Source organism: Seriola aureovittata, chromosome 8 (genome assembly GCF_021018895.1).
Source record: "Seriola aureovittata isolate HTS-2021-v1 ecotype China chromosome 8, ASM2101889v1, whole genome shotgun sequence".
Classification (NCBI taxonomy): domain Eukaryota; kingdom Metazoa; phylum Chordata; class Actinopteri; order Carangiformes; family Carangidae; genus Seriola; species Seriola aureovittata.
Window position 1 is genome coordinate 11959222 of NC_079371.1, and position 23279 is coordinate 11982500.

Genomic DNA, 23279 nt, shown 5'->3' on the forward strand with positions numbered 1-23279 from the left:
TTTCCTAGCACATTCAATGACCTCTGTATATGATAATGTGCTTCTTGCCTCAATGCCTTCTTGATGTGAGGCCACACATGGAGCAGTAGGCGAGCAGCAGTACTCCGTCCTGATACGCAGCCACTCAGCTGATCCAGCTTAGCCTCTCAGCCATCTCATTAAAGCACAGCATCTGCTTAGTGTGGTCAAATGCACACAAACACACACACACACTCCCAGCCGCCCACACAAACACACATCTTTACATCAGAGGCTGCTGACACAACTGTTAGAGTAACAAAGCACTATAAGACATTAGTGTATCTTCAAAACATTCTGCTTTATTACAGAAAATCTTCAGGTTTTGAATATACTAGTTTCAAAGAGGTACATTCAGCTTGGAGGTTTGGAGTGTTGAGACTGGAGACCCAAAGGGCTGGAGGTGGCAAGGTGTCCCTGCTGTATGAGGCAGGGCTGCTGAGGTGCCTGAAGGTGTCCACCTCCACCCCTCACAGACAGGGACAGCGTCCACGACCACAGAGCCTCTCGTGCTTTTTTTTGGACATTTTTGATTTTCTTACAAAAAGTGGCTGGAAAAAGGTTGCATTAAAAATACAATCCATTCTTTTATACTTTTCATTAGACAGGCAAAACATTAGATTCGAAGAAAATAGCATCTCTGATGTCACTTAAAGGTTTTTCATTTGACAAAGCAGGCAGCCCCTCTCAAGTGAGTCCTCTTACATCCAGTATATCCGGCACAGTGCAGTCTGGAGGTGACATATCACAGAGTAAAGAACAGCCTCCTCCGCAAGCCTAACATCAGAAAAACAGACTGTCTTAGTAGAAAATGTCGCTGAAAGGTGTGTAAATTTTTTTCATTTGTTAAGAACAAAGCAACATTAACTTGATTTAAATCTCCACTTGGTGTTATGACTGCCTGCGCCATTCTGCAGATGAGCTGTATCACATATGTCAGGCTACAATCAGTGGTGTGAAATACAAGACCAGTACCAAAAACTATTGTAGTGGGGTTATTTTTCGAGCAGAGATCAGTGAAGTTGTGAACTTTAAAATCACCATACTAACAGATTCTGTAACAGTTGGCTGTAACACAAAACATAAACGATCAGTGACAGGTAATCACTAGTTTAAATCAAGAGTTAGATCACCTGCAAAAGGAGTGGCATCGGTTCAGAGGTTGACTTTGGGATGTTGGGAGTGTGTTTGGGGGGGCTGCCTGTCTTTGTGTATATGACAAAGATTATCAAATGGAATTGGCAAGGGCTCACATCAGGGCTGGAGTAACACAGGCTAAACTCAACTGGCACAAAGCTGATCACTCTCCACAATAAAAAATATTTATGCAATAAAAATATAACATTTGTGAGTAAAATTTCACTTAACAATAAATATGCCAAATAGACGATACATATTTGTGTAGGGAAAAAAAAAAAAAAATCCAAAACAGTATCTTAAAGTGTTTGATATCATGGCATGTTTAAATGGAATGTATGAAGCACTACACACAACAAGTTAAATGAAGGAAGAAAAGGCCAAACAGTCAACTCTCATCCTGAGAGTCAGCAGATTGGACCTGAAACAGAAGAAAGAACATGGAGCCTCACAGTAGCATGGACTAGGTTGACTCTGCAGGTCTGGAGTTTGGAGGATCTCTTTACACTCCAACTTCAGCCTGACTGAGACAAATTACACAAACTAGGATAATGAACATAAATACCTCATTTAGGCTTTAGTGCATGTGTGCATTTATGTGTATAACATGTGTGGTTATTTGTGTGTTTAATGTTCTCACCTATCAGATATGTGCGTGCGTATGCTCAGGCATATATTCATGTGCCTTAGTGACCAGCTATGCAATGAATAAACCTTCCTTAATAGTGCAGGAAATGTCTAACTGAACTACATCAACAAGGTTCAAGTAATCCTGGTTTCCATTACACACAGGCATTTCTGGCTTTTCTCATCCAGTACAGTTGCACTTACTTACATAACACACGGATAGACACACACCGACATGTCACTTTCAGGTCACATTCGTGTGGACAGACTCCGATAGCATTATGTTCATCTTTTTGGCTTTGAGCAGGTGCTGTCATACATCTCTAAGCTATATACAGTACGATACATATATTAATCTTCTCATCTTAATTGGACTCTCTTAAATTATCTCTGAGGTTGAAAGATTTAGGTCATTCTCTAAGCAATGTTTCATTACCAGAATATGCTTAACATCTCTAATCTATCTCTCAATCTTGCATCCACACACGCACACTTTTTGGATTGAGTGGTAATATGGTCTCCATTACCTCTGTTTATACCTTAGTATTCAATAGAGACTGTAGATTCACCATTGGAAACAAATAATCATATAATAATCTATAAACCAGAAAACTGTTCTAACAGTTGGTTTGTAGCTCTGAGCTGGACTGAAATCACATTCAGTAACTTTTTATTTTGAACTATTTGGACATGTGGGTGGGTGTATTTTCTGAAAAGAAAATATGATAATCATTTAAAGAACAATGTTGAAAAGCGTACTAACTCTAAAATTGTAAAGTAGAATAACCTATGTAACTGCCGAGAATGGGATCATCATGTCTTAATAAAAACTTTGCAGAATACAGTGACTGAACATCAGTGGAGTAAAGCGTTCTTTTGAGCCTTCTTTCATGCAGGTGAACCATTCTTGGAGTGGATATTACAACTGCTTGTTAAAACACAGCAGTTGGATAGAGCTACTGACAAGGCAGCCGTGTATGCATTCATTTGTAAGCTAGTATTTAAAAAAAAAAAAAGAAAAAGAAAAAAAAAAAAAAAGAAGAAGTAAAAGAAAGAAAACTCATGCCTGTCATCTGAGTAGATATTTTAAAAAATAATGCAGGGCACTGCTCTGCAGGCATGCGTTGGGGGTTAGGAGCTGCTGGGATTGGGCAGAGGACGGACAGAGCAGTAAGACACAAGTCAAAAGACTGCTAAATCCCTTTTCATCCCCTCCCCCCAGTCAGAACATCTCTCTTTTTCTTCTCATTTTTTCCTCCTCTTCTTCTCAGATCAGCTCTGACCCAACTAGCACGGGATCCTGAATGTGGCTGATGCCACCATTGTTGTGAGTCCTTGATGCCTTTTACTCACGCTCCTTCAGGTGCTTGTAGGACAGTGGTGTGACAGCTGCGATCTGGAAAAGCGAAAAGCAGGTAGACTTTACTTAAATGTTTTCAGTACGAGCTTGTGCCAACAAGAGGAAGATGACATCTTGAAATCACCCATAACCATCAAAGAACTGGTGATTGCACATAAACACCATACATCACTAAAATTATATTTTTCCCGCCACCAAAGACAAGCAGAAATTAGTCATGGAAGCACTCCCGATTTCATTTCATTTCTATTGAAGCTCAGCAGGGACATTAAACACAAGGCTAGGTTTGTCTCTTTGTGGTTTACCTGGATGTTTGTAGGAGGCCGTCCTCTGACAGCTACAGGGAGAATAGAAATTCAGATTAAACCATGAACGCTGCTGCAAAAAGCTTAGTGCTGTGATTAAGCGACAGAGATCGGTGCCCCTGGTCAACGGTGATGGGAAGACAAATTTGAATGACATTCAGACCTACAGAGGCTGGACAAAAAATGTAAAACCCCTTAAGACATTTGACATAATATCAAAAGCCGGAGTCTGGCCTTTATTATTATTACCCATGGAGACCAAAAGTATCTAATAATAATAATGCAATAAGATATAAGCAATCCTACGAATAAATACAGACAAAATACGTAATAAACCAAAAAAATGTAATAATTTCATAATAAAATTATTTTATTTCCATCCGTTCTATTTCATAATACCACTTTTCATCACAAGGTCAAACAGGGCAGAGCCAGTTTTGTGATTGGTTGTTTGCTCTTTCAGAGATCTGGTGATGAAAAGTGGCATTATGAAATAAAACAATCAATGGGGAAAATGGCATTGTGGGAAAAAAAAAAAAAAAAGTTTTGTTACAAAAGTTGCTAGGATAAAAAACGAGCTGAATTTATTGGACTATTTTGTAATTTTCAGGATATAGATTTCACATTTTGTCTGTATTTATTCAGATTATGTATTACATTACATTTATTAAATATTGAACACTTTTTCCTATATTTAACTGCTGCAATTTTCAAATATTTTGTATTGGTGTTTCCATTTAATTTGTTGTCTACCCCCTGTAGGTAATGCAGCTGCATTTGGACTGAGGTTAAGGCAGCATCACATCAGGCATTGAGCTAAGCTCAGCACTTACAAATGCATACATTATTTGCCAAGAAAGTAAGCAGATGACAACCACCAACACAGGTTTGGATGTGCACACATGACGAAACGATCATCAAGAAACCATCACGTTACAAACAGTACATAAATACCAGACTGGGAAGTTAAAATCACAGATCAGCTCTGCTGTTTCACACCACCAGGTGAGAAAACCCAAGCAAACTGAGAACAACACCATACAGGAACACACAGACAGACATTCTCAGTCCAAAATAAGAAATGAAATGGACTGAAATCAAATACATTCAAAAATTGGGTTTTTAAAAGCACATGCAGGGGGTAAATAAGCTGGGACTTCAAAGGGAGGCTGAAAGGAGCACGTGTTTTTAAAAATGGTTAAAATTGCAACATTAGCCCTGGAGATGCATTCACATTGACGAAATGCACCATTTTACCATTTTAACTAAAAATGTTGACACAAAATTTTAGTCTGACATGGAAGTGCATCTCTTCAGCCAGCCAATAGCAGCTTACACAACACACAACAACACATTGTGCCTTGCTGGATGTGATCCGTATGCCATTATGCCTTTGATTCTCTTGTTAAAACTCAGAGTTAGGGACCAGGACTGCTGGACAGGTTGGTGGGGGGAACAAGTCTTTGATTGGCTTATATGGCCTGAAGGTGGGCTGGTACCTGCTTAAAAGACAGTATTGGACTCATCTGAAAAGGTTCTCATGAGCAGGGGTCTGGCTGAAGACCGGGGAGACTGGAGGCTCCCCACGCTCGACTGAACCAGCTTCTTCTAGAAGGGTGAGGCAAGAGACACCAATGACATCACTACGCTGACAGAAACACACACACTTTTGTCTCTCTCTCTCCCCTTGTGCTCTCTCTTGCACACAGACATACACAGGGAACAAACATATACAGACACAAAGCCTTCAAAACTGGACAGGTGGATAATGAAATTCAGTTTGGATGCCTTTTTAGATACCTTTTCCTTGCAATAATAATTTTCAGACGCCTTGACTCCATACCAATTTGTCCAGATTAATACAGGGCCACTATCCTTTCAGATTTCTTAAAAAGAATGGACAATGTAACACGCACGCGCACACACACGCACGCACAGACAAAATGCAGTGACCCGCAGGGATTGTGGTGAGGATCCAGGATGAGGTTGTTGACTTGAGCCTCATGCAGGTAAGTTTGGGTGTTTTGACGTGCTGCATTCACCTGACTGGACATGCGGAGGCAGCAGGCATTGCAGCAGCACAGGCAGCTGGGAGGAGACACTGACTGCGACAACTGGACATACAAGGATGGAAGACTGGCTACACGTTTTAAGCATGGACACTTGGTCCTACTCCACACTGCTGGCAGAGTTGGGCACACACCACCCCATTTGACCAACATTCCTCCCAATTTAAAAAACAAATCTCTAAAGAAAAGCACTGTAGTCAAGGTTTAAAGATGGGGCCCTCCAAGGATGCCATTCGTGAGGTAATAATCTCTAATCTGAAGTATCTGACCTAATCCATCCGACCGAGTGGGGACTGTAAGAAGTTGCAGAACACCAGCCCGAGTTACTTTAGAGGGTAAGGAATGAGTAACAGTGGGAGAGGAAGGACACAAAAGGTAGGAAACAAGCAAGACTGGCAGACACAGAAACTCTGCAGGAAGAGTCTTAAGTATAAGAACTGACAGAAAGAAAAAGAGACCTCAGTCACTCCACGAGAAGCTGTGAGTGCTAGCGGTCTGCGACAACATGAAGATAGTAGATGTCCCCGAGGAAGGAAGGCGATGTTTCATCTTTAGGGAGGCAGGTCCAGAGAGGAGGAGAGAAGAAATAATAGGGTGAGAGAGTAAGTGGAAAGTGTTAAAGTGCTTGTGCTAAAGCAAGAGTAGTTAGGAAAATAAAGTTGGAAATGAGTAAATAATAGGTTAAAGGGGAAGTTCTAAAATAAAAAAACTGTCATTTAAATCTGTAGACTTATACGCACTAACAAAGATATTAAAAAAAATGATTTTGTACATTTTTGATTAATTCTGCCACTTTGCAAACTGACAGATAAACACCATATGCATTTTAAGAAGAATAGATTATACAACACTTTGGTACGACTCACCTCAACATGTGCAAAACATTGTTTTTTTCCAAATAAAACAAGTCTAGACACTATTTTAAAAAACAAGTGTGGAATGCACCTAACAGCACCCGCATAGCACCAAACATTTCCAGCTGCTTGGAAAACACATTAGCATCATGGGGAGCCTATTGTAATGACAAAATATGCCTGGGAAAGTTGACTTCTGGAGGAAATGGGAGTTGATTTTAAAAGCCTGAACTTAAAGATGCAATGAAAACAAATTGCAAGTTCCTGTGTCCCTGTGTTAATAGTTCGGTTATCTTTTACAATAGGGATAGAGGTGTGAGTGGAGGCCAACAGTCCTGTACAGTGACGCATCGCTCCGTGGATACATAGGCACACCCACCCTATACCCCACCCGTGTATTTCGCTTCATTTGGAAATACATCAAGGATGGGCTCCATTAATGAGAACTGAACCCTTGAAAAAACAAATGGTTAAATTGTCACAACAAATGTATGGAAAGGTAGAGGGAAGGCAGAAGGGAAAGAGAGAGAGTGGGAGAGAGGGGAGGAGAGAGGAAGAGAGAAAGTGGTGTGCAAATGTGCATGCCTGGCCAAGTGTGCATGTGCCTGTCTTAGCTCTACCTGTCGAGCGTGGGGGCCACGGGGCTTGCGGAACACCACAAGCAGGATCTCTGGCAGTAGGCTGACGAGGATGAGCAAGATGATGACCAGCCAGGCTGACACCGAGCTCAGCATGTTGGCAAACACAAAGTACAAACGCTGCTGCCTCAGGAAAGGCCTGCAGGATAGAGAACACTGGTTTTCACTGGGTGGAAGGGCGACAGTGGTTGCATAGAAATGAAAAATAACAGGTCAACAACAAGGATTATACAGGTTATTTCATCCTGACTTGTTCTCTAACCATATTATTCCTCCCCAGAAGAAGCTGAAAAACACGTAGAAAGCCAGGGATCCCCAGATTACAAAGTGGTTGATCCACGTCCAGTGACGTGTGTCCAGAGCAAGCTAGAACAGCAGAGAAAAGCCACTGAATGTGCATGTCAAATATCCAACACATTTTGCATTTTCATTTCATGAGATGAGATAAATAAACAACAAACGAGTGATTTACCTTTAATGTGACAGTGAAGACAAGGACAGTGAAGACTATTGTTCCATATGACCAGTTCCCAAAAACCTGGATTTAAATAAGACAAATGAGCTGATGTACTTAGGAGACAATGCTTAATCCATTAATTTAATAGCACACCCATTTAGAAGGTGAATTAAATCAGAGGACAAACCTGGCCGTTGTCCTGCAGTGCTGGGTTACTAAACAGATACCGAACACCAAAGAAGAAGAGCAAGCCATGGAAGACTCCCAGTAATGTCCAGTAGAGGAATGGTCCCCACCGTAACATGGCATTCTTAGCAATCCCTCTGAAGAAAATCATTAAAGGGAAAGATGAACAAACTCATTGTTTTACAGTGCATTCAGATAGTGTTCAGACTCCTTCCGTTTTTCACATTTTCTTATGTTGCAGCCTTATGCTAAAATCAAACATTTTTTTTCAATATCAATCTACACTCAGTACCCCATAATGACAAAGTGAAAACAGGAAGTTTCTCCCATCTCCACACAGGTTCTATGGAGCTCAGCCAAAGTGATCATTAGGTTCTCGGTCCCCTCTCTTACCAAGGCTGTCCTCCTTCGATTGCTCAGGTTGGCCAGGCAGCCAGCTGTGGGAAGATTCCTGGTTGTTTCAAATTTATTCTATTTAAGAATTATCGAGGCCACTGTGCTCTTGGGAAACTCCAATGCAGCAGAATTTTTTTTTTGTAGCCTTCCTCAGATCTGTGCCTCAACACAGACTGCTCTGCAGGCAGTTCCTTCCTCCTCATGGTTGGTTTTTGCTCTGATCTGCATTGTCAGCTAAGAGACCTTAAATAGACAGGTGTGTGCCTTTCCAAATCATGTCCAATCAATTGGAATAACCACAGATGTCATAGCAAAGGGTTTGAATACTTCTGTAAATGTGATATTTCCTTTATTTGTAAAAATTTCAGAAATTCTATTTTCACTTTGTCATTATGGGTTATTGAGTGTAGATCGAGGAGAGAATTTTTTTTTATTTTAGCATAATGCAACATAACAAAATGTGAAAAAACTGAATGTGTCCAAATACTTTCTGAAAGCACTGTATCTATCTTTGCAAATAATCTCAACTATGAAACAGGAAGCTAAATATTTGAGGAATATGAACAACTCGACCTAAACCAATTAAAAAAACTGAAAACTATAGCTTGAAATTTAAAGGTTTCATCTCATAATGAAGGCTTAAGATGCTCGACACAAGTCACATTAAGTTGATTTGCAAATTGACTGTGGTCTATTTCAATGGGTTTCCGCATACAAGGGCCTATATCTGGTCAAAAGTGAAATCAATACAATTTAAAATATAAGGGTGGAAAAAAAAGAAAATGCCCAGTTAGTATAGAAATCAACTAGCTACTGTGGGGCAGGGCCACCTATTTCTACGATGTGCTAAAGAAGCTGAAATGGCTAACCTAAGTTTGGCGTTGGCAAAGGGACTGTGTAACTTGTTCACTAAATTTCAAATTTTGTACAGTGAATAATAATCTGTGGCTAAAATGTAAGAAGATACAGCCTACACCTTGCTGGTTATTGCTATAATTATTTTATCTCTTTACTAGTACTTAAGTGCATTTCTGTTTTCCATTCTTTTAATTATTTCTTTCAATTATAAGACCAATATAAAGATTGGACATTCAATCAATTAATTAATAAAGTCATTATTGCTCACATCAATCCAAGATCTGAAACATAAAGAGGAAGTTCTTAATTTTACTTAAAGGAAGTAACAAAACAAGCACATCTACAAGTGTACTGCAGATAAGCGAAGTTTCCCAGGTTTACCTGTAGAGGGTAGCATTGTCCAGCAGAACCTCAATGCAGATGTGCTGCTCCAAGAGGCTATAAGCCAGGATGGGCATAGAGGTGAAGCAGATGTTGTACATCGTCAGATAGGCCGCGTCATACAGGGGCTGGGGAGTATGGGAGCAGGATGGGGGAGTGAAGGGGGAGGGGTTGGTAAGGAGGAGGAGGATGGATGGGGCAACCGGGGGTTAATATTATGGAAAGGACAAAACTCATACACACCATCATACTTACACATACAGTATGTCATATAGGCAAGCTTATATACATCTTTCATGTACTTATGAAAGATCCAAGATGGAGGAGGGAGGGTGAATGACATATTTCCCCTCACCAAACAGACATACCAAAAGATTATCAATTATCTTAAAAGGATGATAACTGTGTTAACTACTGCTCTAATAAATGGATGTTAACTACTGCTCTATTAATAGATGTTAACTACTGCTCTAATAAATGGATGTTCCACATCAGGAGCATTTTTTTTAAATGAACATAGTAGCACAAAACACTATATATCTATACAGGTTTTATAAAAAAAATAAATAAATGAACCGATTTCTCATTAATAACCTAGTGAATTCATCAATGTGATCCAAACTGTAATCAGGTCATCTAATCCAAATACTTGTAATGTATTGTTAAGTTATTGTGTTTGTAACAGCGCGACTTCACATTCGAAAGGCATAGACACGTCCTCAAACGATGTACCATGGTGGCAGAGTATGACACACATCTGTATTACTTTATCAGTGCTATGCAGTCAGTGTATAAACATATCAATCAGAGCTCAAACATCCCAGGGGCAGTGAGGGAGGGGCAATCTGAGGGAAAGAGTCTGGCATTCAGGAGGACGAGGACATGTGGATTCAAGGGACACTGCCTCCTTTCATGTTCAGAACATCTTTGAACCTCAAAGGGCCTCAGGACGTACTCACTTGCTGGGAATAGCCGCAGAAGAACTGGTACAAAAACTGAGGTAAGATGAAGCAAAGGTTCTGCAGAGAAAAAAGAGAAAGAGAAGAGGCTCTCACAATAATGGATAAAAACATCAAAGGACATCAAATGCATACCTAAGTTCCCACATGCTTATAATGTAGGTACAAAAAAAACAAAAAAAACATTAACCTGAGTTGAACCTACAAATCTGTCTATCTTGTTAAGAAGATTGATTCTGTCAAATTTGTGTTTCCTTGCCGCATTGTCCTCAAATCAAGTGAGTATGTGGCTTTGGTTGGGAAATGCAAGCTTGGCTGAAACCCAAAGCAACTTCTTAGCCTGAAGACTGATAAAAAGTTAATTTGACTGAAACTCCTACCTTGTAAAAGAAATACTGCACCAAGTGTGCAATGCGAACATAGTAGAGATGCCCATGAGCCAACAAAAGTTTCTTGAGGTGCTTCAGTTTGGGGATGGCATAATCACTGTTCCTCACTGCCTGCCGACCCTCTTTACCCTTAATACCTGAAAACACCAATAACAAATAATTACACACAACCTTTACCAAAATGTTACCCGCCCCTCTATTTGGAATTAATTATAGATCTGGTGGCCTGAGATTTCTTACCAATTCCAACATGAGCTTCCAAAATCATGCTGACATCATTGGCACCATCTCCAATGGAAAGAGTGATTGGGCTGCCTTTAGAGTTCTTCACCATTTTAACTATCTGTAGATGGAGCAAGAAAGAGGGGCAACATAAAACTCTTAATATCATCAATTCTTTAATGAATTAATATTTTCCACATTTTAACTGGTTGTTCTGACCTGTGCCTTTTGTAGAGGAGCCATGCGGCAGCAGAGCACAGTTGTGCAGTTTTGACAAATCTGCAGGAACAGGTTCTTGTAGCGACTTGAGTTGGATTCAGAGGAGGAGGAGTTGAGCACCATTGACAGAGTGGCTCCATCTATAATGAAACCATAGTCTTGGTTTGCCGAAGACCAGGTCCTACAACACAGGGAAGAAGAATGGGATCAAGTTTCATCATCAATAAGATTTAGTTTGGTTAAGTAAGAGCAAGTCATGACATCTGGGTACTAACCTGGTGACGCCTGCCTTAACTGGTGGTGCATCCTGCACAGCTTTCTTATGATATTCAATCAAGAGGTCATGCAGCCGTTCCTCACGCCTCCTCCCTCCATCCTCCAGAGTGCGCACTGTCAGCTCCAACAGCTCTGTATTTCTCTGGAACAACCTACAAGCATAGCAGGTAGACTTTGCCGTCTCCATCTTGTCCCCTGTCAGGACCCAAACCTTCATGCCTGCCCCCTGCAGAGCCTCCATGGTCTCTGCTGCCTCCTCTTGAAGCCTGGGGGATAAGAACAATACAAAGGAAAGAGACACACGAAAGATTATTACACTGATACTGAAATCCGAACAAGGCTGTTGTTTTTCTCAAGCAAATATCAAATGAGGATGAGAGTGTCTTCCCTCAGACAGAGGGTGTCACAGGGGGCTGTGGGAAATATGGTCACACAGGTTCTCTTCACCACAGTTTCATCTGTCGATACTAAATGTTCCATATTCACATTATAATTAAAAATGTTTTGCGTGTGGTAGCACAAAAAGAGCACTAGTATATTAAAGGGGATATACATATCCTTTTAATCAAATAAATTGATAATACATACATTACACTTTGATATAAATTAATTAATTGTAAAAGTATGTCAGATGAAGTGCATTGATGCATCCTGATGCAATAAATTGTTCCATCACATTTGTAGCCTTCTAAATTCAACAATACTTATAAAAAAAAAAAAAAAATAGAAGATAAATATTACAATGGCAGAATAAATGCATTACAGCGACCACAGAGAGGCGACCAAAAAAAAAAATCAGTGACGCATGTATCTATCGTAATAATAATAATAATAAGTCAGAACAGGAAGCTTATAACATGGTGGTGACTGCTGGCTTCTGCAAACATGTGGTCTCTCTTATTAATTTTAGGCATATACTGAGATTTCTTTATGTAAGATGGTTTCATGGATCTTTAATGGAGGTGTGAGGAGGGACAACAATAGCAACCAAGTTAAAAAAAACACAGGACATTCAAACACTTAAAACATCAGCAGATTCATCTGTGAGTACTGTACGTTGTGTGAACACCCACCGATCTTCTACAGCAGTAGCTCCTATCAGACTCATCCCAGTCTCCACTTGGTTGTAAACAGCCATGAGCTTCTCTTCTCTGTCCTGCAGAGCCAGTCTAGCTTCCTTCAGTCCTTCATCTGCCTGGGCGTACTCCTCTGGACTGAGACATTTGTAGGCCACACACAGTGTCCGGTAGCCCTCCTAAACAGTGAAACACACGTTAGAAAGAAAGAAAAAAAAAAGAAAAACCACAACATAATGTGTCTTGAAATCATTTTCATCTTAAACTAAAATCCATCTAATCCTAGGACCGTTCAGTATATACTTCAATTTATGCTTATGTCACCCACGGTTGCATTGCGCTCCACATGCATGCGTATCCTTTCAACCTCTTCCTGCCTGACACGGGGAAAGATAGAAGAGTCAGCTCCCTTGCAGAAGAGCAGTGTTTCACCTGGAGACAAAAAACACACAAACACGCAGCATGGTGAGGGCTCAAGGCAGGCACTAAATCACGATCCATGCAATAACAGTAAACTCAAGCTCACCTGATCTTGACCTGACTATTACACTCATTCGCCTTCTCACTGGGTCAAAGTTCAATACGTGAAGGAGTTCATACCTTTGGGAAGTACAAAATGGAAATACAATTAAAGCTGTAGTGCAAATGGAAATGGAAAAAATGTCACTAAAAACAAAAAAACATTGTCTATGTAACTTCTGACTTACATTTCAACATCATTGTTCCTGTTGAGAATTTTCATGGTTTTACTTTCCAGACCCAGAAATGTGAAGCCATACCTGCAGATGGAGACAAATCATCATAAATGAGCCATTCATGTGCTGAATGAATGAATGTACAAGTGAAATGTATACCTACCAAGGATTTTCAAAATACATTGTGTGATATTCATATTCAAACGACTTGCTTGTTCTCTGACCAACTGTTATGTCATTTCAACTCACTTAGTTATCAAAGCCCATCTCTTACCTCATGGCACCCTTGACCAGAGCAACCTCATCGGGTGAGGAAGCTATAAAGCCTCGCTGCTCCTGCAGTGGATGGACCACCTCTCCATCCACCCCTAAGCCATCCACCTGGTCTGTCAGTCCGTCCGCTTGGCCTTGACCCTGCTCTGTAGACTCCTTCACCTGGACCGTGTGGCATAGACACAGGGCACGCAGAAACAGCTCTTCTTTCTCCTAATAACACAAAATGAACACAATGTAATACAGTAAAGTAAGATCCAGTACCTGCTGTTTAAATGACTTTATAAATAATTTCTAATTAAACACACAATATGTTATGTTCTGCCACACGGGGTCTCTCAATCAAAAATTTACAAAACAGTTTGGTGATGATGTGAAGCAGCGTGAGGTCATGGGAGTTGTTGTCTTCACCGTGATTGCTGTCATTACAGTCAGCTTCTCCCAGTTAGGACTACTTCAGTGTTAATCATTCATGAGGTTTTTACTAGGAGCTGAATTATTCGCTGCAGTCCCCCGCTCTCCAAAACAAACAGGCCAGGTGATTAAATCCTGTAAAAAATACTGAATAAAGCAATTCTACTTTAAAAATCATTGTTTCTCCTAGGCTGTTTGGTGTACATGGGACTGCTGCTAACGTATGCTTAGCTTGTTTCTCGAATAACTTAAGATCCAGACATCCAATTAAATCCAATTTAGACATTTTAATATGGAAAAATTACATATCATACCTTTAATAACTACTTTACAGCCATATATGAAGCCATATACAGTAGCTTAGATAAATGCCTGTATTTACAACCATATGATTAGAATGATTTCTTATCAATACACATGCCACTGTAAAGTGTTATCAGGTATTCATGTCAAGAACACACAGCCACTTTGCTCCCCCTCCATGTTCAGTGCATATGTTTGCATGTCATGAAGCCAGTATGTGTGTGACCTATGAAGGGTCTTTCTGAGCAGCAAGCTATGTAATGACCATATGTTGCCGCTTGTGTGACTTTTTACAACAGATGGAGGGACACCACAACACCCACCCTGCCAGCTTTCTCCTGTAGTTTGCTCACAGGTCCATCTGTGACGCAGAATCCGTCCAACTCTGAGCTTGCGTCCCGGTACTTGTACTGGAAGCCGTCGATGCAGCACTCGATGAACTCCATGTTATTCTGAGTGAGGGTACCCGTCTTGTCTGTGAAGACATACTCCACCTGCAGGCAATGTGATAAAAACACATGACAGACTCTTCCAAACCCATAAAACTTTAGTTGCCCATTTAACAGGTTCCAACAATAAGAATAGGCAATTACTCCCAGAGAGAATTACAGTGCATTAATCAGTTTAACGAAGCATCAACTTTAATTGAAATAATCATCTTGCAAACCAAGTGTGACTGATTTATGGCAGCAGTGTCTGAGTTAGAAGTGCGATAAAAAAAAATAGAAGTCAGAACAGCACAGGAAATCTGGTGTTATTATAAGCAGCTCATATTTTACAGTAGTACTGTTAAGATCAGTGTGGAGACCAACTGTTTTTGTATGACTCAATCTTACCTTGGTTTTTCCTGTAATTCTACTTTTCATTTTAAACAAATTAAGTATTAAAGTATTAAAATTAATTAAGGAAAGTGCATTAAATGCCTCCAAATGCATTAGACTTGAGTGATCTGAGTGCAAAAATGTTTTTCTTCACACCTTAAATGGCTTTTAAGCTGAAGTGACATACAGCTGTTCTCTACACAGTAAGTGTTTGGAAAAGATTAAAACTGGGTTTGATACAGTGCTAGTTGTTGTTCTATAAATTACACATGCATAATATTTAAGAACACAGTCCAGAAAAAGTACATCTTAACAAATTTTTCTCAATTTTCTCAGCTTTCTAAAACCACATCAGATATTATACAGACTGAAATCATTGAAGTCCCACTGTAATAACTTTCCTGTTCCAAGACATTTTGTTCTATTTTTTCATTATTCAGGATTTTTTTCATTGCCTGGAAAGATTATTTTAGAGTTTAACAGGTTTAACAGGTTTTAATAACTCATGGGAATGCTGAGTTTGTAGATAGTAATTCTCTAATGACACACAATTGTGCAACTTAAATCTTGCATCATTTAACCATGTCCATCTGCCTTACCTGCCCCAGCTCCTCATTGAGGTCGGAAGTGTTGACCAGTGCCCCCTCTTGGATTTCAGGGTCAAAGAAGTCCTTGTCCCATGTGATGAAAAAGGATCCCAAAAACTTTTGCATCTCCACTGTCACGTACATGGACACCGGAATGATGAAATTGAAGAGCACCATGAAGGACAGGAAGTCAGTGAACATCTTTAGGTACTGTTGGAACAAGGAGAACACAGGTACATATTTAAATGTAAATGTCATAATCTGTGTTACGCCTTTGAGGATTAAGCATCCATCTAAAAAGAAAAGCGATTTGAGCACCTTGATTCATTGCTCAGTAATCTGTTTCATACTCATAACTAACATTTAAATAAGTACAGTATACATAATGTGTTATCTAGTCAATCACAATGTTGCACAATAACATCAGATACTGCTTCACTTCACAACAATTTAAGCTAATGCAAGCGGGAAAGATTTGCTGCCAGAGTGGACCTTTATCTAAATTGCACCCCTTGTGCATAACATACACTAAGTGCCTCAGCTGGGAATCAGTAATCCTAGATTATCCAAAAAACAAATATAAAACATGAAGCTATGGCAGTGTTGCATCACCGTGTTCACAGTTCATTGAGGGCAAGGGCAGCCAGTGAAATGGACCATGTCACAATGTGGGCCTGCAGTGGCCATTATGTTCAGAAGAGTTTTACTAGTGTTGATCTAAAGAGGCTAGGGCTTGTAAAGTGCTTTAATACAATGGATGGAGCCGTGCCCTCAGAAGTTACAACTACAAGCCATCAGAGGGCAAGTATTTACCATATTATACACACAATAATATACTGATGCAATGCTACCAGGACCAATTAGCTATTCTTCTCACAGCAGGGGTAATCCCTGTGAAGCCCTAGACATGTACAGTATCACTCCACTTATTTCACTCCCAGTTGCTAACATCTCAGTAGAAGATATATGGTGCTACAAAAAAATAAGAATAAGAGGATTAAAATAAGAAATATTTTTTGACTGTGTATTCTATACTGGCAATTGGTTTGGGCTGCTTCAGTGCCTTTCAGACACTTAACTCACAGTTGACTGTTTTGACAACAAGGACGGGCAGGTTACCAAAAATATGTGCTCACCAGATTGGTCTCCTTCTCTCTCTGGGTTTTCTCATTGTACCAAGGCTCATCCTGTCCGGGCTTGCTCTGCCACACGTACTTAAGTGTAGTGCACACTAGGGCCTTGCTCACCAATATGCAAAGGTAAACAAGGAGGAAGGCATTGATAGACCTGAAAATATGAGAAATCAAATTAATACCAACGGTATGTCAAATATTCAAAACTTGTTTACACCTATTCCTCTAAACTTACTTCTCCACAGCAGAGCGTTTCTGAGATTTGCCCTGATAGTTGAGAGCCATCTTTGTCTCCATGCCAGTGTAAACTGCAACACCTTGAGAAAGAGAGAAGAAAAAGAAGAGGGATTAGTTTTTAGCTACTGAGCCAGCTTCACAAATATAAACTATTGTAATAAAGTCAAAAGTCAATGAATCAATTTTACTCACCACAGATTTTCTGAGTGTTCTTTAAAGTGGCGCCTTTCAGCAGTAGGTTTTCTGGGCCCAAAGACCTGCACAATTACATCAGAACATCCATCAGTTTAGTCATACAGGAGCTGTGCAGTTCACACACTCTCCTATTCTCTAAATGGAAACCTGGCAGGCAAGCCGGCATCCACTTTAAAATACGCAGTGACAATACACTGTATGACTGCAGTCTGGGCTTACACCAGTCCCAGTGTTCTTGAGAAGGACACTGGCATTTGTTTCTGTGGTCATTACAAAGCAGTCAATGATAAATGCCTGTGGGAGTGCTTTGGAAGCAGAGGCTGAGGCCATGCCAGCCTGTTTTAATTTTAATGCTTGTCTGCAATGATGGATCAATGGAATAATGATTTGTTGGTGATGCAAAGGGAAACAAATGAGTGCTTAAGCAACTGTGTTTTGATTTTGCTCTCACTTTAAGTGGCCTGAAATGGTTGTGAGTGCTCTCACCTCACTGCCAGCTCCTGATTATTTGTGTAGATGTGCATACGGCCAACAAACCTGGAACAAAATTATATACACATTCAGAAATTGTAATTTGTAAAAAGTACATGTATTTGTTTTGCATATTATTCAATCTGTTAAAACTACTGTGAATTTAAACTTGAGGTGTCAAAATCCATGAGTTAATTTACTTCACAAGACTGCAAGCACTCACTGACCTAAAATTAGGTGCAGAGTTTTGGGAGCCAGCTAATTACTGGTGGTTAGCCCGCAGCACGATGTCAGTTTTATTGAGTCTGAATAGTAAGCATTTGGCGCTATGGCGTACTTGGTACGTCTCAAACACCATCCTGATGTCTGCCTAAATGACAATATTCTATAACTCCTTGCCCCAAGGGGGAGCCAAAGGCTGTCTGTTGAACTGAGTTGACTGAGTTGTTCAACCATTCCTAATATGAAACCAACCAAATTACACAGTTGTTTGCCGAAAATGTACAGGTTAAAAGTCATGTAGAAGGCTTTCAAATAGCATTAAGTTAATCCATTTCTCAACAAACCACAGGCATTGCATTCTTGTAGTGTAAATCTGCTGGGGCCACATGATGAGTGCGTACTTGTAAAGGTCAGGCTGTGGCTGTTCACACTCGATGGTGGCGTTGAGAGATTCCAGATCCCTCTCTGCATCTGGCACGGTGTAGTGTGTCTGAGCAAGGGGGAGAGAGTGTGAGCTGTGAGTGTGAACCAACATAGTTCAAGTGATCATTTTAGCTTTCCCCTACCTGTCACACATAGACATTACAAAACAATTCCCAGATACTGTGACTCACACCTAAGCATCAAAAAGGCACCAACACATTTTTCTCAGGAAATAGAAGAGAGAAACGTTTTTCAAAGCAAGGCTGATAAATACAACTTCACTATCTTTGAAAAGAACTGTGACATACACTACCAGTCACAGGCTTTAGAACAACTCGATTTTTCCGGTTGTTACTTGGGGGGGGGGGGGAAGCATGAATCTTCATTCCTAAATTTTTGACTTTGAGCAGCCAAACACACTCATGATGTTCTTTCTATAATGGAAATCCTGGAAATATGGAAATATTGTTCAGAAGGTTCATTCCAGCACTGTTGCAGAAGTTCCCACACATGTGTTGCGCTTAGTTTGCTTTGCTTTCACCTGCTATCCAGTTCTTCCTAAACCAGCTCCATGAGGCTTAAGCCTGGAGGCTGTGTGGGTCTCCCATCATGTGAAGCCGTTCACCGTTCTTTTCTTCTGATGTTTTGGGTCATTATCTTGCCGCATGATGAACCCCTCACCAAAAAGTCTCTCTTTGTTACTTGTCCTTTTCTCACCATTCTGATAGCAGTATACAGCACTACTTCCTGTAGTACAGTATTATCCGAATAATGCATCAGAGGGTGTAGTAACACAGTTTACTTCTGTACTGCAGGAAAAAAAGTTAAACAATTTCTAAACTTTTTCACCCTGGGCTGTTTACCACTTACCATTTTATACCATTTAAGGTTATTCATTGAACCTGAACAACTCAAATGCCAATACGAACTGGAAAAAAGGGGGTGTTTTAAAACTTTTGACCGGTAGTTTACATATAGTTTTAATGTGATTGATTAAATTTATTCAATAACTAAAGAATATATATAATGCTGCACTGCAGTCATTACATACATTAATCACAGAGGATCAAAACACAATAAAGCCCGAAGGCTTGTTTCAATTGTGGTCCCTCCTATAATTCCTATTCCTATTAATTATGCAATAACTGTTGCAAAAACTAAAATGAATGCACCGCTATAACCACTTCCCTTCTAATATTCTAATAGTCATCATATTTATAAAAACATTAATTATAATTAATTTAACTCAATTGAAACAAGTTCCAAAATTATTCTTCCAAGCCAAAACTTTGATGAAAATACTTTCAAATATTACAACCTAACCATTCTGTTATGAAAGAAAAGGGTGGACGGCAGAGCAGCCCATCTTACTTTATGGTTGGACTCTCCATCAAGACTTGCTGTGGTAACGAAACATGTGCCGTCATCTCGGCTAGACTGCAGCAGAATCAAATCACAGGGAAAGGTCTCATCTTCCTCCACCTCCACAACATCCCCAACCTGATCAAAGAAACAATGCCACTTGTAAATACTTTTCATTGTTTGCTTCTTCCTACCTCTTCTTATTAGCACATCACTACCAATTTTTTATCAAGTTGTTGTGGCTAATGTGTTTGAAAACAAATATTGGATTAACAGAGTCATATGAGCATCCCTGCAGAATCCTCTGTCTGACAACTGGTCAATATTCACTCATCTTTCAGCTATGGTTTGGTCTGCCAACTAATGACAAAGAGTCTGGCTCTCTTCAGCTTGTTAAATGTTTACTTGCGCTCTAGTTCCTTTAGCACTAGGAGGTAGCTTACAGCTAACTTGTGTGCGCTCCTGTGCTGAGAGCAGCTGTCCACAGTTTTATACAAAGCAAGATTGTTTTGGTTTTGACAGCTGGATGTTCATTCTCAGTGGTGTCAGCAGCACTACACAACCAGGAGTCATTTGGCTCACAGTAAATATTGAAATGCATGTTCAACCTTTTGAACAGTCATAAATCTTTGAAAATACTGTTACCTTCAGCAAACTGATAGGAATGCATTGAAGACATGACCTGAACACAACACCCTGGATACATTAATTACCATCACAACCATGTTGGAACATCTAATCAGTTCAGTAGACAGAGCATGTTCTCCCCTGTGCATATATTCCAAACTCAGTCATGTCAGCTGCCAACAGCTTCTTTCGAGCCATGTCTCAAAGGACATATTTATTCCAGTGGATCTAAGCTAAGATGTGGCTGCTGAAAGGTACCTTGATCTTCTCACTCTCCTTCCGTATCCTGCGGCCGTCCTCTAGCACTGTCACTGGGTATTTATTCACCTCATTGTCAGCCTTGTGCCGTAGCCAGTCCTCATAGCCCTATGACAACATATCAAAATCAGAATTGCGTTATTTGCTTAGTGCAGCAAAATGTACAAAATCTGTGGTGTTTGTGGCACGGGATACTGAAAGCTAACAAAGTGACATAAGTACATGTACACACACTGTAGAAGATTGACAGGAGCTCTCACTAATAACACAGGAAGAGTGTAAGACACAAAGAAATGTCTGTGCATACAATATAATCTTTACATTTAGTATTTCATCATTATGTGAAAAAGATTGCTTGCAGCAGCAGAATTGGATCTTGTTGGTCCAGCAGTGCATTAGAACAGTATACCATGAAATAATACTGAGTCAGGTAAAAGAAATCATTCCTGCGGCTGCAGCAGCATAAGGCACAAAGCCTAGTGTAGACTTCATAAGTACTTTAAGATAGTGATGGAGATAGAGGATGATGGTGCAGAGATGTAGAGGGTATAGAGGGAAACCAGAGTGTGTGCCAAGGCAGATCTTGAGCCAGAAAGCGGGATTACTGGGAAAGGTGATAGGAGGAGAGAGAAAGTCTGGTTGAGTGATGCAGAGAAATGATGCCAGGTGGATGAATGGGGGGGGGGGGGAATTCCACGGATGGTCAGTTGAACTACACAGTTCACTTCTGCCTGACTAATAGGGTCGGGCAGCCCGCCTTGGTGTCCCACTTCAAAGCCTGAAGGTCGTCCAGCGCTATCAGTCCGCCACATATATTTTCAGAAGGAAGTCCACCCACTATTGTGTATTTCAAAGCCCCAGCAGTGGTCTAACTAAAAAGCCAACCCTAAGACAATACATCTAAAGCTGGGACATGGAAGCATGGGCGTCAAAGAAACAGACACTCCTCTTGATAATTTGTATCTCTGTAATAGACTTGCTTTCTCTCTCCATTTGCTCACACTCCCAGAGAGCGCATTTCGTGTTCTCCCAAATCAGAATTCGCCAGCGGAGCACATTAATACCAAACCCAAGAGAGCATTAGTCACGTACTTTATACAAAAATCACAGCAAGGGAGTTATGAAGGCAGGGGACTTATTATGTTATATGGAGAGCGAGGAAGGATATAATGTAATGACAGAATACAAGGAAATGAGGACAGGGCAACATCAATAACAATTATCCACACTCATCAGCCTCATTAGGCAATGTCTTACCTGCTTGATAGCCGTTACTGTGATCACAAAAAATAAGGGTAGGCCACTGGTGACTGGGCTGGTGGGAGTGTCCACTATCACCTATTGAGAAAAATAATGACAAGTTAACACTCATTGAATAACACATGACCTTCAAACTGAAAAGCTATGCATTGAATACCATACATCACAACAAAAACTTGCTGCAGCACATGTGTGTCTGTGGTTACAAAGGGAGGAGTGTGTGGCAAAGGTTTAGAAGATGGGGCTAGCCCTCTAAATGCAGGGTGTAGTCTGTTTCTGTGAGGCGTTTCTACTATTCTCCAAATTTGTTCATCAGTAGGAATCACAGGATTACATTTTGAAAAAAAGGAGGGAGGTTATGGACCACAGAACTTTAATCAACTGGGCCAGCAACAGAGTGCTCAATCTACAGGCATGCCAACACTTCTGTGTATCTGCCAAGGCATGGGAGAGGGCCAACACAAAGCTTTGTTGGACTCACCTTGCCTGCTTGAACTGTGTGTAAAGGAAGTACAGTATTGTGTATGTGCTGTGTTTTTTTTATTTGTGTGTATAATAAGAAAAAGTGTGGGACCAGTAATCAGGTAATCCCAAACAGTTTAGGAGCAGCACCTGACCCAGGCTCCCAGCTAAAACCCCAGCACACAAATGGCCTTGTGTGTTTGTGTATTCCTTAAAACCATCATAAGATGGATTTAGTCTGGCATTTCTGATCCTGCAGAATGCAGGCTGGTCTCCCTCTGAGCAGGAGTGCGTATTACAGCTCACACAGACATGGTACATCCAGCTCGTTGGTATTCTGACCAGGAGCACTACAAGCTGCCAGATAGACATCAGCTCAAGTAAGAACAGGAGATGTGTTTGGAAGCAGTCTCCTGTGTTTTCCTCACCTGTGCTGGGACTGAGAATAAAACAAACCTGCTGCTCGCTCAGCAATCACAGACAAACATGAACACATAGCCACATTCTGTACCCACACTACCAGCACTATACACACAAACAAACACATGTGCACGCACGCTCACACGCACGCACGCATACACACTACAAGGGCAGTGAGCTGCTAGCCTACCCAAGCTTTATTGTGATTACAATTAACTGGAGGATAAATCAATTACAAGGCAGAGATGGGCTAGTGCACATCGACCATCTGGAGGAGTGCAAATTCAGAGGAGAGTCTGCATTATATTTGTAGTAGTTAGCGATTCCAGTGAGACAGAGGCAAAGTAATAACAGAGAGCCAGAGGTGAGAGCACTCAATGCTTCAAAAGAGCAGTGTGTGCATGAAGATGGGATATGGGGCCGTATGTTAAGCACTCCTAACACCTGGGAAACTGCTACAGGCTATGTAGCTAGCGGATTATTGAACACCTCTTGAGAAAAGCTCAGTTTACCCTGGTCATGTTAGCCCTCCACTGTTTGACACGGCCAGACCTTTAAAGCAGAGCACTCCACCAAACACACACGTCTGGTGAACATTGGAGCAAAGTGATGAAGCACTTTATTTTTATCTATTAAGTTGATAGCTCCCATCTCTTATTCACATGAGTGGACCGAAATTTGCCTTTTCA

At 40.6% G+C, this 23279-nt stretch overlaps 1 protein-coding gene across 8 annotated transcripts in view; it reads right to left on the minus strand.

Annotated features, from left to right (window-relative positions):
* Window positions 1-300: 300 nt before the first annotated feature.
* Window positions 301-23279, minus strand: part of atp11c (ATPase phospholipid transporting 11C) — a 42960-nt gene continuing 19981 nt past the window's right edge. Inside the window, exons 4-31 of one of the 8 annotated variants that reach the window (XR_008828431.1) lie at window positions 21706-21786; window positions 20449-20556; window positions 19573-19701; window positions 18180-18268; window positions 17572-17622; window positions 17083-17147; window positions 16889-16970; window positions 16657-16807; window positions 15533-15730; window positions 14436-14606; window positions 13397-13608; window positions 13135-13206; window positions 12954-13027; window positions 12756-12859; window positions 12425-12606; window positions 11351-11617; window positions 11076-11256; window positions 10875-10977; window positions 10626-10771; window positions 10246-10305; window positions 9287-9414; window positions 7653-7788; window positions 7481-7546; window positions 7271-7374; window positions 6991-7147; window positions 5975-6065; window positions 4947-5052; window positions 301-3178 (exon numbers count right to left, since the gene is read on the minus strand). Coding sequence is in view for 5 of the 8 variants with exons in the window: in XM_056382828.1 (XP_056238803.1) it covers window positions 4951-5055; window positions 6991-7147; window positions 7271-7374; window positions 7481-7546; window positions 7653-7788; window positions 9287-9414; window positions 10246-10305; window positions 10626-10771; window positions 10875-10977; window positions 11076-11256; window positions 11351-11617; window positions 12425-12606; window positions 12756-12859; window positions 12954-13027; window positions 13135-13206; window positions 13397-13608; window positions 14436-14606; window positions 15533-15730; window positions 16657-16807; window positions 16889-16970; window positions 17083-17147; window positions 17572-17622; window positions 18180-18268; window positions 19573-19701; window positions 20449-20556; window positions 21706-21786 (3222 nt within the window). In the remaining 3 variants the exon portion in view is untranslated. Of the gene's footprint in view, window positions 3179-3447; window positions 3480-4946; window positions 5056-5974; window positions 6066-6990; window positions 7148-7270; window positions 7375-7480; window positions 7547-7652; window positions 7789-9286; window positions 9415-10245; window positions 10306-10625; window positions 10772-10874; window positions 10978-11075; window positions 11257-11350; window positions 11618-12424; window positions 12607-12755; window positions 12860-12953; window positions 13028-13134; window positions 13207-13396; window positions 13609-14435; window positions 14607-15532; window positions 15731-16656; window positions 16808-16888; window positions 16971-17082; window positions 17148-17571; window positions 17623-18179; window positions 18269-19572; window positions 19702-20448; window positions 20557-21705; window positions 21787-23279 lie in introns of those variants that run through there. The other 7 variants (XR_008828429.1, XM_056382829.1, XM_056382828.1 and 4 more) reach the window with 7 other exon arrangements.